General features: G+C 40.2%; 1 protein-coding gene across 1 annotated transcript in view; it reads left to right on the top strand.

Annotated features, from left to right (window-relative positions):
- The window catches only part of fbxl17 (F-box and leucine-rich repeat protein 17), a 205,606-nt gene extending 191,278 nt beyond the window's left edge, over positions 1 to 14,328 (top strand). Inside the window, exon 11 of the mRNA XM_070833634.1 lies at positions 12,097 to 14,328. Coding sequence (XP_070689735.1) covers positions 12,097 to 12,234 — 138 coding nt within the window. The 3' untranslated portion in view covers positions 12,235 to 14,328. The remainder of the gene's footprint in view (positions 1 to 12,096) is intronic.
- The last annotated feature ends 1,462 nt before the right edge of the window (positions 14,329 to 15,790 follow it).

The following is a 15,790-nucleotide window of genomic DNA, read 5'->3' as shown; positions in this document are numbered from 1 at the left end:
ATTTGGTACAAGTAACAGCAACACAGAGCTAGAAAAGGCTGGCTGGGATTAGGAGTGACAATATCACAGAAACAACCATTCATGGTCTAATCACCATTAAGGCTAGCATAAGCCCGTCTGTCTCACAGATGTTCAGGTAACTTCTGCAGCCAACATTTGGCTATTCAAAATAAATCACGGTTTGCTTCCTCCCACTCTAACTGATGCAGGGTTAGGTTTCAGAGTAGGTCCTGTCAGTTTTAGACAAATACTGTCTTGTGATAACCTTGACACGCAGTGCGGACAGCGTAGTCAGTTCACCGCCTCAGCAGCACAGCTCAGCCTGTGTAAATTTGTTTGGAATTGTCAAAACGCTGGGAATTTTAATGTAACAGCTTCCCTGAATGTCACAGGACTTAGAAAGTGTAGAATTCATTTAAGAACTGTTAACAGGATCCATCTGGCTCTCCTCATGTGGAGCAGTGTGAAGGATCGATTTCCTCCGTCACAGTTTATACAAACGTGCTTCCGTACTGTATACATTCTACTGCCAGGCAGCCAGGATTTTGTGACCACCGCCATTTGGACTGATGTGAAGAATTTTATTTTTTTAACTCTGTACAAACACAGACCCAGCACAAGCACAGATCTGAGTGAAGTTTATGTAATTGTCAGAGTATTTTCTTATTTAGACTCTCATTTTAGTAGCTGGCAGATATACGTTTGTAATAGTATGGAATATGTACGATTGTCCCGCTGACTTTTTCTTTCCTCTCTCTTTCCCTACCCGTCTGTCTAAAGGATTTCCTTTGCGTCTCAGCGTGTTTATACGTGCTGAAATGCAACGCATCTGTGTGTAAGTGTGTGTGTTCTCCAGGAGGAATTTATGTTATTTGCTGTTAACACAGCTCATAATGGAGCATTGAAATCAGAACCCCTCCAGGCCTGGGCAAATGGCGTGCTTCGCCTGCCGCAAATGATTACACCCGTCTGCCCTCAGGGCCGAATGACCCTGTTCTGAAGAGGGGAAAAAATGCAATTGATCCAGACTCGCCCCAAAAATAATCAAATCAATTCATTTTGTCCTCTTTCAGTTATGACTCTATGCCAGAGTTTTTGAAATATTCAGAAAGACTGAAGGAAAAAGTGCTTTAATCTTCTGAAAAACGGATCCTCTTTGCTTTGCAGTGTGTGTGTGTGTGTGTGTGTGTGTGTGTGTGTGTGTGTGTGTGTGTGTGTGTGTGTGTGTGTCTCAGAAAAGTCGGGTTCCCCAGTGAGTCTACTGTTAACTGTAAGGTCGTCTCTGTGGGCGGAATCCATACCTCTACACTTCCACAATTACAATGGAACATCATGTATTAATTCAGGCTATGCTTTAGAGCGGTGAGACACGGTGCATTGGCACTACAGGTAATTTTCAGCTAAAATCATAGCAATGTATTAAGCATTTTCTGCTCTTTGGACCTGGCAGACACAGAAACGCAAACACACATAAGCATGCCAAACTCACACACATTCACCAAATGCTAATGTTGTAATGCTGTAACTGTAATTTATGGCTTTTTTGGCTAAGCAAAGTGTCCAAACACAGGGAAGGAGATCCAGGGGGTAAGTTTTACTGATTTATGCAGAAATACATTGTACTGCCTAGCACTTAACGGTGTAACTCATTGCACTCCTTATCTTGACACTGTTTTCATATGTCTCCTATATGCATTAAGTTGCTGTTTTCTATAATGGACCCTCCTGGCCAATCTGTGAACATTTAGAGCCGTCACTCTCTCTTGATGTATCACTTTGGGGATTTTGATCTTATTCACGCTCAGTGGAATGTTTTCTTTAGAGGAGTTTTCACAGCTTGCTCAAATGTGCCTCTTTTTTCCCTCTCATCCTCTTTCTTCTCCTGTCCATTCCCTCTCCTTTCCTCTTCCCTCTCTTTTTCTTTCTCATTTCCCTCCTTTCTTCTCTTCTCATCTAACTACTTTCTTCCCCTGCTTCTTTTCCACAACTTCATTAGAGTGAAAACAAATGGGCAGTACAGTTTGTGAAACAGAGAGGGGACCAAAGTCACATAGTCAGCACGAACCTGGACTAGGAAAATAATGACACTGACTGCTACTGGCCCCTTCAGGGACAGCTAGTGGAGAGACTAAGAGTTATCATAGTAATGGAGGAGATGAGGGAGGAGAGTAGAAAGTAAAAGGGAGAGTAAGTAATGAAAAAAATTATTTAGCAAATGACAGAAACCATGAGAAATAGAAGTAAAATTAGATTTTAAAAAAATGCTGGCTATTCCCTTGTTTTTTTACAAATGGCCCCCAAAAAAACGTTTTGTGTAAGCAGTTTTGAAGTGCGCTCCCATTACCTGAACTGAGGTGGAGCGGCGTTTTGGGAGCAGGTATGAACGCTGCTGCACCCCCAGATAGAGCAACCAGACAGACCTTGTTAAAAGAACAGACATCCCAATCAATATGGCCGTTCCACTGGTGCATCCAGCTGCCGGGGACTATACACAGATAGGCACGGCACAGCAATTTGCAGACATAAACAAGGGCTTAATTGTTCAGGGCCTGGAGGTTTGGAGTGAGGAAAACAAAGATGAAGTATGGTGAGGAGTTAAGAGGCATTTTAAGACTCGTTTAGGAAATGAGAGTTTGGGAGTTCAGCAAAACTTTCTTTGATGAGTGTTGTTATTGTGAACTGCGGGGATCCTCAGTTTAAGGGCTTCTAAAGTGAAGGGGAATTAAGATAAAGGTACCGCATGCACAGCGACAAGTGCAAGATAGGCAGGTTCTCTGGTTCCCATTTTCCCGGCTTTGGTCGGACTTGAATGTTGAAAGTCGAGAAAGTAGTTTGATAGAGTCATTTGCTATTTGTGATTTTCAGTGTAATCTTGGAGTCTCATCCCACACAGAAGAGCTGTATTGATTGGCGGTCTTAACTGAAGCCGCCTCCTGATCATCCCTTCATCTTGTTTCTAAAGGGCAGGAGCAAGGGACAGTGAAGGAGAGGGTGAAATAAAGTGAGACACCGGCAGAGTTCACTGGGTATCTGAAGGGAATCTCAGAATTGCCCTTCAACAAAAATCTACCACATACACGCACATAAACCTGACCTCACATACACTTGTACACACATTTCTTTGCCTTCTCTCCACCATATCCTCACCTTATTTCTTCACCCCTCTTCCCTCTTTTTGTCTCTGTTTCTCCGTCCCTCACCCTCCTCGAAGCAAGGACAGCCAAGGTTGTTAAAATTTTGGATGCCGCTCACATCTTTTGTTCATTCAATTAGTTCATTCAAGTTGCCCCCCCTGTCTTGTCTTTCAGCCTTCCCTCTTTTTCTCTCCCTCCTCCTCTTCCTTCTTGATCCAGTGCCGTTTACTCATCACAATGGAGGTCAACATAATCTCATGGAGTCATGGGCAGACAGTCGACAAGACTCAGTTTGGCCTGGATACTCAGACTTGCCAATCCTGATATGATTTTGGGCAATAACTAACATTTGGCTCAATAAGTTTTTTCTTTCTCCTGAACATAGAGAAAGACAGCAGGTGCTTGCAGCCCATTTTTATCCTGAAGGCAGAGTGTCTGACTGTGTTGGTGATGAATTAGCTATTTAATGCTAATGACAATGTAGGTTCCCTTGCTGAACACAATGGCTGTACAAATTTAATACATGCAAACAAGCATGGGAATTTCTTTTGGTTTGAATAAGTTTAGCTGTTTTCATAGGAAAATGTGTAGCCAGAAATAGTGTTACTGTGACCTGTGGCTGCTCAGTGAACATTTGAGAAAAACAACAGTTTTCACCCAAGAGCTACATTTTAGAAAACAAAGACACAGATTTATCATGCTGTCAAGATTTGTGCTTGTACTCACAGTGAAATAGAACACAGGCTGAAATCTGGACACACACTGTTTTTCATTGAGGTTGTAAATATAAAATAGCTTTAATTGCAGTGTTCTCATTTGATAATTCAGAGTTAATCCATAATTCAGAATAATCACTCTACAGAAGCTGGTGCTCACATGTTAGATGAAATCACTGAGTATTGCTCACTGCCTTGTTTGTAACTATGACCAATGCACAAATCTAGTCCAAGCTCTCCTCGCTGTGAAGAGTCACAGTGAATTTTGTATCATGGTGTGTCTTTAAAAGGACAGGGTCAAGCTGTCCTTGTTCTCTATTTGTTCTAAAAAAAAAAAAAAAAAGGAGTCATGCGAAGCAAATAATTAATCACAGTAGCTGCGATTATCTTTAAGGAATTTATGTGTGTGTGTGTGTCTGACCTCCAGTAAGCTGCTCTGGAATTTGTTCCTATAGTTTCTTAAGGTGTGTGTGTGTGCCCACCTCACTACATTGCAGTTTTCCATTTGAAGGGAAATAAGTGGTCTTAGTTTACAGGTTCAACTGGTTCACTATGATCTTACAGTATTCCCCTCAGTGACAACAATATAAGAGCACATCTAGTCTGTGTAGCAGGAACATGAACCCTCACCATCTCTGTCTATATCTCTGCTTTTCCATCTGTGTTTCTCACTTTGTCGCAGCACCTGTCGCTTTCTTTCCCTTGTGCTCTTTCTGTTTCTGCGTTTTTAACAATGCCATCAGTTTAAATGATGTGCATTAAAAGTTAAAAGTGCTGCTTAAATTTCAAACAATTGAATGTATTTTTATAAGTTTTTACTACAATTTGACATCTATTTGTCAGAATCAATCTGTGTGGCAAAAGTGCTCAGAGTAGAGGGTCTTCTGAAACAGAGACCGTGGAAAACCCATCTGAACCCAAAGGATTAAATTAGATTAATGTTAATAGTTCTAAATATTAAACAATAGTTGATTTACAAAGAAAGCTCATCTGAAAGGGACTTGAGGACAGTCACACCATGTCCACAACTGATCAAGGATAATTGGACCACTCTCAAATGTCAAATAAGTAGGAGCTATTAACTGGAGTGCTTCTGTGTTGGAGGACTTTATCCTTTATTTTACTGGATGATATTATGTGTTAGATGTATATAGTAAAGAGATGAATAAATCATGTGACAATATAATATAATGTAACTTACTGTATCTTACTCGTAAGGCAAATGTTTGTTTGTTTTTCTTTGCTCCAGATAAGAAAAGCATCATTTCATGCTATGGTTTGGTCTGTTGTACTTTTATAACACTTAATCTGAGGTATTAAATGCACAGTTACGAGAATGATCGCCACCGAAACTTCAGATCAAACTCAAAGGCTTGTATGTCCACCGTGCCACCACAACACCTCTTGTTTTAATTTGCTTTATTTTACTTTGACCTAATGGATGTAGCTTTGATAGTGTTTTACCATGTTTTCTTCTCTAAGACTAACAAATAATTTGTGGAGCCTCCTGAGTTATGGAATGTTTTCTTCCTGCCTGCAGAGATAAGGAGGCCAGCGTAGAGAGGGGGATTGAGCTGAGCATCGTACACATTCCTTTAGTTACCTTTGTCACGCGTGATGGAGTGTGGGGTTTACAAACCTGGCCTCCAGAACCTCTTTTTCTGACCCTGTTCAGTTGAGCCCCCTTTCCTTCGTGTGTGTGTGTTTGTATGTGTATGTGTATGTGTATGTGTATGTGTGTATGTGTGTGTGTGTGTGTGTGTGTGTGTGTGTGTGTGTGTGTGTGTGTGTGTGTGTGTGTGTGTGTGTGTGTGTGTGTGTGTGTAGGTGTGTGTGTGTAGGTGTGTGTGTGTAGGTGTGTGTGTGTGTGTGTGTGTGTGTGCGTGTGTGTATGTGAGCGTATGCACCGACACCCTGCTTTTCAGTTCTGCTGCTGTCTGATATTGTGCAGGAATGAGGGTGTGTGAGCGGGACCAGACCTTCGTTGTCGCAAGCAGTGCCTGACCTGGTTTTTAAAAGCACATTCGGAGCCATGCACTGCAGGGTCGTGCTGCTTTCTGAGACTAAATCAAAATGTTTGAGCTCAGGCTTTCCTCAGTAAAGAGCAGTCTATTCCTTAAGCTTCCAAACCATTGCATCAATAGTTCATTTAGAAATATTGAATCCTTCAGAATAAGTTTGTGGCAACCTCTTCTCTATGTCTAAAATCCTCTGCTTTGTTACTTTCTTTCTTTTCCATTCATTCCTCCTCCTCTTATCAGAGATGGAGAGCTATCTTTCAGTTGTCCAGTCACTCGTTTGGAAACTTTACAACTGGGGCTTTTCCTCTGAGCAGTTTAAAGAAGGCTATAAATCTGGCCTGTATAAATCCAGACTTGTTTAAGCTGCCTTTTACTAAGACCTGATGCACTGCATTGTTCTGCTGCCTAAACAGGCTTTTTAAACATTTACCCCAAATGTATTTACTGGTTGACTGATACACTCTCTACATGAGAGTAGACAGGGATCTCGGGGTATTTGTCTCTCTTTATGGGCCCGGGACTAGCAATGGCTGCCACATGGCCAAAGAAAATGGGGAAAGTGGGGGAAAAAAGAGCCCTGCAGACCTGTGCCGAATTCAATGAAAACACAAGGAAATTAAAAAGAAATAGGGTAACTTTTATTGGGAAAAAAAATCATTTTTAGCCATATCAGGAGGACCACAGAACATATCTTTTTTTTATATATATATATATATATATATATATATATATATGCATTCACATTCATTTAAATTCAAATCGTCCAAAATCAAGTCAGTGTTTTATTGCTTTTTTCAGGGTCATTGTTTCTACGTCCAACATCACCCTCAGTTGGTTTGATATATTCAGAAGGAGCGGAGGCCACTTTTTTTTTTTACCGTCAATTTCCTAAATTCTCTCCCTCTGTCTTTATTCTATTTCCCTCCCGTGATTGCCAGGAGCACTCAGAGGATGTTCTCACCACGCCGGTCTAATATGATATGCATCTTCATGTTTGTGTATCTGATTATCGATTTACGAGCCTGTTCTTCTTTTTCCCACTGAGAATGTGAACTGCTGCTGCATTACTCATCTTTACGACGTATTTTACGGCGCTTCTTACCAGGGGAAGGCCCGGCGCTTGCCGTAAATGTATATTTTTACATGGTGATAGAGTGCATTTGCATCAGAGGATAAGTCTTAAAAAAAGAACTCACTGTTAGGAAAGAGAGGACATAAGAGCACTCCAAGAGAGAGCAGAGGTCAGCTCGGGAACTTGCCGTCATTTCCCTTCAGCCATCACATGTAAAAGTAGAGGAGCAGTTGTCAACAGGCGCTCACACGCACAACCCTATAAGCCATTCACGTTTACTGTACAGCATGTTCAAATAAAAGGTGCTTTCTGCTGAACAGCATATCAGACATACATCTTTTTGTTTTTCCCTCATCTCTCTCTCGCCCGCTTGTAAACCCTGACAATAGCACATTACCCGTCAGCATGCATTACACCGCACTTAGATCTACAGGACAGCATCTTTGAAGTTAAAATGGGGGAAAATATCATAAGTATAGGCCTCGCTCCAGATAGCTGTGGCTGCGCTCCCAGATGCTTCTCAAAGATTAGAATCATCAGTGAGTAGCGATCTGTTCTATCATATGGCTCTCCTACAGACTTGGCAGCAGGTTTGGAGGAGGAGTTTTACAGTACAGTGCACTGGATCAGGACTGTATGGGCTGAGAGAAAGAAAAACTCCCTGCCTGAGCGATATATCTAAAGCACCATTCCAGTCATCAGAGGCCCCAGCTCTTTGTGATATCATTTTTAAGCCTATGTTGCCTAGCAACAAAATATCGTTAAGCACAGTTTTGCCCAGTAACAAAATTTCACTCTAGGAAGAAACAGCTGAATCACTGGTTTTAAGAAGTCAGTGGCACAATTGTTGTAACCAGAGGACTCCCCTTTCTGGCAGCCAGTTACCCACAGCATTTGGTCTGACCTTCATGTCTAACATGAGCACTGAGCCGCAAATACCAAGCAGGTGTGGTGATGTCATCACATCTCATTCAACATACCACAGAGCCATGCAAAGGGCACACAGCCTTGTTCTGGAGAGAGGGGGATTGTAGCTGAGAACTTGCTTCGAGACGTGTTCTTTCTCAGAAGGCTGTTGTTTTAGGCCTGAAAAGACTTACAATTACTCGTCATGGTTGTGCAATGGAGGAGAGTTAATGGGTGCTATGATGTATAAATGCCTCTCTCAAATGATTTTCTCTCCACAAGATTTTCTATCCACTGGCAATAAGTTGTTTTAAAAAAAATTAACAAGATCATATTTCGTTCCAAGATGCCATTTAATTACAGTAAATCTCAAACCAGTTACAAGGAGTTTCTGAACTGTGTTGTAACTATAGAAAATGTGTTCAGGCTTGAATTTAATAGATAGTCAAATCATTTTTTTTTCTTTAATCTTGATTGGCTTTTGCCTCTGCAATAATAAGATGTTTGAATTCCAATCATTTGATGCCTGTTGTATGTGACAGTAATTACATTTCCAAACTAAGAAAACAACATAAAAAAACTGATGTTCTGCAAGTGTTTGTTCTGGACACACAATATTATCAACAAGAGCAGCATGGGTCAGTGCAATAGTTAGTCTTTTCATGATTTCCATCAAAGTATTCTTGTTGCAACTCAAACATTTAGCCTTGACGCAACCAGCAATTAGAAAATGATTCAGCGTTTTGATTGGGAGCCGTTTTGTGTGTGCCGTGTTTGCTCAGCAAGTGGAGCTTCACTAAATTAGCATTAATGAATGTTATGGCCTCCCATCAGTTTGACAGGTCTATTCTTTAGATCTGTTTTAATTGTAATTATGCCCTGATTAACGAGCTGGGGGATGTTTCATTCTGTTTTCAAGAATATAGCATAATATGTTATGAAGGCAATCAGGGGTTTGTCATTTTATCTGTTAATGAGGCTCAGCCATATGTCATAACAAACTTTACTTCTCTCGGTAGCAGCAGCATTCGGGAGCTTCGGTTAAGCTCCTCCGTCCCTGCTTTGGTCCTCTGTGAAGGCAACATGTCGCCGTCTTTGTAGGTAAACTGCAGGTGTTTGTCTGGGAAAAACAGATGTGGAGTCGCCCTTGTGCCTGAGGGATTAAGATGCTGACTATGCACCTCAATGTCTGGTCAAATCTGACCAGACCTCTTTGTTGCATCACTTTCTCCCTCGTTTCCTGACATCTCTCCACCACGGCTATTTAATAAAGCCATTTAATGTTCCCCAAAAATCATTTAGAAAAAAGGAAAAAAGCGAGGAAAAAAGTGTGAAGGTGATCCGACATCACATCAAAGCTAATGATCACTCTTTGGAGCCAGTTGCTAAATTTGTTGAAAAGGATCCAAGAGTCGACAGACCAGACAGTCCAGTCAATGAAAAGCTCTCAATTCATGATTTAAGTAATGTGACCAGATATCCAGGTCAAAACCCCAAAAAGACTGCATTAATCTCTGCTTCTGAAAAACCACTGCTATTATTAAAATCCACCAGATTTGCTGCTTTTGACAGGATTTACAGGATGAATATGAAAAAAGCGCATCAACCTTAGAAATTGCAGAAATTACATCCTGAAAGAGTAAGAGCATGTAGCCTTATGTCAAATAACAAAAATATCCATTGGTTTCCTACAAGTTGAAGCAGATTTTCAAAATTTCATGTCATTGGTCAAACTTCTGTCCAAATTTAACAAAATATTTTTATTTTAATTTAATTATCAGAAAATTGCTTGCATCCATTACTGTTATGTGATTATTTGGAGCTAAACAACTGTAGAAGAGGAGAGCTCAACGAAGTGACTTTATTAACAGCCAACAGCCTCAAACGGGTGAAAATTATATGGAAAATAACAAATTTTGCATTTATGTTTGTTTCATGCATTCATTTGAGGAAGGTTACAGCCTCCTCATCGGTCCAGATGAAAAATACACAATGTAAAGAACATCACATTACAGAAGTAAGTCATGAGTGATTTGCCAAGTCTGTTTCCGCTAGCTTTTATTGATACACCCACTTTCTTTCTACTTCAGCCAAGCATAAAAAACTTGTTTTTTTTTTTTTACTCTTCTCCCTAATTTCCACTCACACACACTGTTTTTATGTGCTAATTGAAAATGCACAAAAGACAGAGGGCAGGAACTTACTGCAATTGTAAAATATACTCCACAGGTGACTTGTTGCTCATCCAGTGGATCTCATGAAGTCATGTAGAAAAAGGCACAGAAATTTGCCAGTAGGGTCAACATTTCCCCCTCACTTGAGTTTGAGCTGTTCAGGACAAAAGAGAATGTGGTAGTTTGTTTGGTAAAACTGTAGTTGGAATACTCACATTATCTCATATTAATAATAATAATAATAATGTTGTGAATTCTTTAAGGAAATATCCTGAGACATGTTTTTATTAATGCATCAGCTTTACTATTTAATCATTGATCACAGCAACAGTGAAAATGGACTTGGAATTTTCTCATTTCCACTCTTACCCCACTGATGTAATGCATGGAGGATGTTTTATTTCAAATTTGAAAGCCCTCTGCTGTCTTTCTCTTCAACACTGGAGAGAGAACTAAGGCAGGACTGTCTTTTGCCTCTTATTCTCAGAATTTTCTCCTATTATGTGATCAGAAAAACAAAAAACAGATGAGAGAAGGACTCTTTGACCCTTTGGTCGTGATTTGTATTTTATTTTTCCTGTATTGACAGCCTGTGTGTTGGCGTCAAGAACCCGAACTCCAGCTTGCTGTTTCTGTCTTAGCAATCAAAGGGGAAGCTAACAGACTGCTGTTGCCTTTTAGTCTTATTGAATTCACTTTCGCTGTGCAGAGTTTCTGTCTTCCTTTTGTGACCCGAAAGGCATCGGTGCTCCGTTCGCTCGAGCACGCTTATTTCTCTCTCTGATTCTGCTGGTTTTATCTTGGCTGTTTGTCTTATTGTCCATTTGCCTGCTCATTTGTTTTCTCAATTTCTCTCCTTGACAAGGAATTTCTGATAGCCACCACTTAAAGAAATGTGTGTTCAATGAAGAGAAAGAAGGAATTAGACAGAAAACAACTACCAAAACAGATCATTACCATAGCACGAGCCCGGGAACTCTTACCATACAAGACTTTTCTTCCAGAAAACACAGAAACCAAAGGGCTCTTGGGCATTGAGCTCAGGGAAAAGTGTGAAACACTTTGTCACTGCTTTGGCAACAACGGATGACTGTGTGCTCAACATGTGTGTGAGTGTTTATACATCATTTCCCCTGGAAAGTGTCATGCTCGCGGGTGGGCGGGGGTTGGTTCTGGGTGGGTTGTGGTTAACCCCTCAAGGTCTCCAGGGTTACTCTGCCTCTGCTCTTTGTCAGATTCTCAGGCTCTCTCACTCTTGGCTCTCAGTGATGGTCTGACAGAGTGTTAGACTGGCAAAGAAGTGCAGGAGTGGCCATTAGTTGCTTGTCTTTCTAGTCCTCTGAGAACATGAAGGCCTCATTAGCCTGGTGAGCTCAGCTGTCCACTGGTGCTAAACCTATTGCCATAGTCCATTTTGTGTGTGTGTGTGTGTGTGTGTGTGTGTGAGCGTGCATACACTGTACGCTCTGAAGAAATTGCCTATCCTTTATATTAGTCTGGTAAACGGCCATTTTGACAGGGCACTAACAGTTCAATCTGTGTTTTTGATTATCTTAATAAGGCTTCATGGGGCGATGCAGAGACTGGAGACTGATTTTTAAATAACTTCATTTAAAAGAAGTCATGTAAAAACCTGTATTCAGTCATGTAAATCTGTAATTAGTATATCTGCCCAGGACTCCCCAGAAATCTGTTCTGATACTGAGTAATAGATTCTGGAATGATTCTTAAGTGATTAATCAGTTTATTTACACAAATCATTATATGCTCAGTGTGTTAATGTAGGACTGGACAGTGGATCTATTTTAATTAGCAACATTATGAATCTTGCAATCCTAAATTTACTAGTATCGCTATTTTAATAAATGCCGATCAAGTAAAAATATCTAACAACCAATAACATGCTGTTGAAAACCATCTGAAGTGGTCAAAAGTCTGGAAAAAAGTAAATAAGAGGACCTTGTTGTAAGATTGATTTGCCAATATCACTAATGTTTTTCAATCATTGTTACATTTATTGTCATTGAGGTACATGTGATCATTGTGCGTGTCTTTGTGTGTGTGTTTTCTCAGGTGAACGAGGAGACGGTGGAGAGGCTTGTGGTCCAGTACCCTCACATTGTTTTCAGCACAGTGATGCAGGACTGCAAGAGAACCCTGGAGAGAGCTTATCAAATGGGCTGGAGCCCCAACACATCGAACACTTCGTAGCTACAGCTGAATCACACGCACACACACACACACACACACATAAACACAAAAACCACACAGGGGCCCTTTTTGTGTACAGATACACACACAATATTTGCAGCTCAGTCATGTTTGCTTCTCATCCACTGTTCAAACATGCATGTGAACATGTAGCTACACATTCACAGACAAAGATCCAGTCCATCAACTGTTTCATTTGAGGCAAATCTCCCATTTTAATTATTTAAGGAATATGGGCATCCTGGTGTTTTACAATTGACTGAAGCTCATACACATACCAATCATAGGTTATAGTCAACAACTTGACTGAATCGTACTCATCATCACCGGCTTTAAGTTAGATTACACGTAACAATATAGTGTACTTTCTTTGACCAGGACATTGAGTGACTAGTTTGTTTCGGTGCAAAGTAGTGCACTAACAAGTGTTTGACATTTGACATCCACTTTAAGTGAGCATCACTCAGTTGATAGAGTATTAAACCTCATACATTTTAAGTCTTCTGCGTCACCTTTGATGGAGTGATGCAGGCTGGTCTTGAACATGTGAAAAAGATCCCAACTGCCGCATCGTTAAATTAAAGACATTCAGCGATGGTCGGACCAGAACTGTTTTTAATGAGGATAGATTAAAGATTGTTTGTCGCCCCGAGCGGAACCAATGTTCCTGAGTACTGCGCCCATGTCAACCCTCCGCAGTGATGACTTCCTTCAAACTGAACTCAACTGCTGCAATGAGATCGCACAAAAAAGAGCAGAGACTTGGAGATCAGGAGGTGACATCCCACAAGTTCAGTCCGGGAGAAAACTGAACTGCCAGGGCTTCAGACCTCACTTGAGGCATTTTGAGAAATCTGTGATGTTTATTTTGTTCAATTAGAGGATTTTTCCTTTCTTGGATGTTCAGTACAGTGTTAAAGGCGTTTGTGGACTCCTACATGTTGAGATTGTTGACAAGGATCTATTTGAAGGACAGAGGTTTTTTGCTGTGACTTAATATGCACACTGTCATGGTACAAAAGAAAGATTCAGGCCAGAATCGGACAAACCCCTGACAAACGCATGGCAGGAAAACAGCATTGATAATTTCTCAAAAATCTGCATGTTTACATCAAGATCCTCATCTTATTTTTTCAGCGAAAGAGATATTGTCTCCAGGCGGTCTGACGTTGAAAGCAGCCTCTGTGTGACTTGGGAATGATGCTGTTTTTTTGACACCATGCACAGACTTGGGGTTGACTGAGCATTACCTTGACTCAGAAAAGAATGAAATCAAACCTTGAAATAGAAGTTGCCTTTACCTAAAAACCCTGGGTCATGTTAACAGAATATTAACCACAACCATTGTGATGACAGGTAAGAAGAAACATTGCCTTAAGTGGTTAGTAGGTAATTGCCATCTGATTAGCAACTTGAAACCGACCCAGAATTTACTAAAGAAATGTTTATCTGCTATGAGTTTATCTAATACTATATTTCCATTATTTGATCTGATATATACATATAAAGAAATACTGTGTGGGATTTACTTAGCATATTATTGGTTTTGAGCATATACTTGTAACATTATCTATGTAGCAATGCAATGAGGGATTTATCTTTCTTAGTGGTGTAGGATGTTAAGAAAAAACTGGCTTGGGCCTATAACCAGGGCCAGTAGAAGTTGGTAGGTAAGAGTCATGAATCATTTTTCATCTATTCTATAGAGACTCAGTAGTGTACAGTTAAAAATGCAAATAACCAGGGTATTTTTCTATGGTGTGAACCAGCTCTGGGCTCAGCCTCCACACACTGTCACTCTGATATGAACAATAGCTTACTGAGCTTAGGGTTTGAGTAGAACTGTAAACTTTCTACAGCATATAGAGATTTCAGACAATTAAAAACATGTCCATTTTACCCTTGTCAGGATTTGTAGACTTTAATCGACGGAGAGGTTCTCCCTTGGCCTGTTTTTGTTCTGTTTCTGTTCTTTTGTAATCCCCATATGCACTTTCTTTTCTGCTAGATGTTGACACACTTGATTCCTGATTTGTTAAGGCAACCGTAAATGACTGGATTTACATAAAGATGAATAAAACACTACTACTTCAAGCTTTTTTTCTCTTTTCCTTTTGTATGTGTGGATTTGAGGCAGAAGAAGAATATTCAGAATGACAGTGGAATATTTTTACGCTCATTTTACATCATCTGTGGACTGCTTAAACATTTTCCCCTGTAGGTTTTTCCAAACTTTTTATGACATCAATTATATTTCAGCGCAAAGACCACCATAACTATAATGGAAGACATTGTGAAATTTAAATTTACCTCAGATTGCATCTGTATTCTCAGGTAAAATACTAATAAGTGCAAATAAGGATACCAGCATGTTTTCCATTACAAACAAAGGCCTTGGAATGTGCAAGCATGACACACCGAAGCCTCTGTATTGTTAGAAGTGTTTTTTGCAGATACCCATGCATTGCTAACGTCTTTTCTATAGAGCACCATGACAGAATCAACCTGCATTTCCATTACGGTACACCTGTGAAGTCAAGGTCAGAACTATTGTCACAATCACAGGAGCTTCATATCTGAAACAAAGTTTGGAGACATCAGCTTGCTGCCCAGCAAGAGAGCAGAGGCCTCAAAGAGCTAAAAGGCTGTCACTCAATACATCTCCAGTCTTTGACAATATTGTCCCTTTCAAGTGCCTGTTTTACTGTTCAGTGTGTTTGTGTTGTTTCATGTTTGGCGATCAAACACGGGGGATGGCATCAAACGGGATGCGAAGGTTGGTTCTTCCCAGATAGATTCTTTGTCTTGTCAACACAATTTGTGTCAACTCGAGGCACAATTCACTTGAGTCACTGCTAAAGGATTTTTTTTTTCTAATCTTAACAACAGCATAGGGAGCTCTGTTTTTATCTTCAATTGTTTTTTTAGTTTTTTTTTATCAAATATAGATGCACAAATACACAGAGTAAACTCTGATATACATGCAAATACACACAACACACCTTTAAGCTGTATAATTAAAAACCTGCTGTGTATACAGTACTGTGCAAAAGTCTCAGGCAGGTGTGAGGAAATGCTGGTTTGAAGGCAAAGGGTGGTCACACCAAATATTGATTAGAATTGACTTTTACTTACTTACTTACTTACTTACTTTGCATTTTGTAAATTGATAAGAAATACTTTGGTGTGTTTTTGGTTTTGTTTCAGACTGCATTATAAAGGTGTCAGTTGTATTTTTCCCAGTCCCCCTTTGGAACAGTCTCATATTGTAGTCTTCACAATGTAGTATTTGTGACAGGAATGGGCTATTGTGTTGAACTGCAATAGATTTCACAGGTGTTCATCGTATTGTGTCCACCCTCTGTAACTGTTTGAACAACCCTCAATAAAAACATTACAGCTGCTTGAAACTGAGTAGATGGTGAATACAAAACAAAATTGAAAAGTTGTGTCATTTACAATTTTCCCACAGAGAGCTGCTGCTTGGGTCACAAAAACTCTCATGTTTGCACTGGAAAAATATTAAAGCACCAAAGTCCTACTTCTGTGGCTGCAC

Source organism: Pempheris klunzingeri, chromosome 7 (assembly GCF_042242105.1).
Source record: "Pempheris klunzingeri isolate RE-2024b chromosome 7, fPemKlu1.hap1, whole genome shotgun sequence".
NCBI lineage: Eukaryota > Metazoa > Chordata > Actinopteri > Acropomatiformes > Pempheridae > Pempheris > Pempheris klunzingeri.
This window is presented reverse-complemented; position numbering and strand designations above follow the sequence as displayed.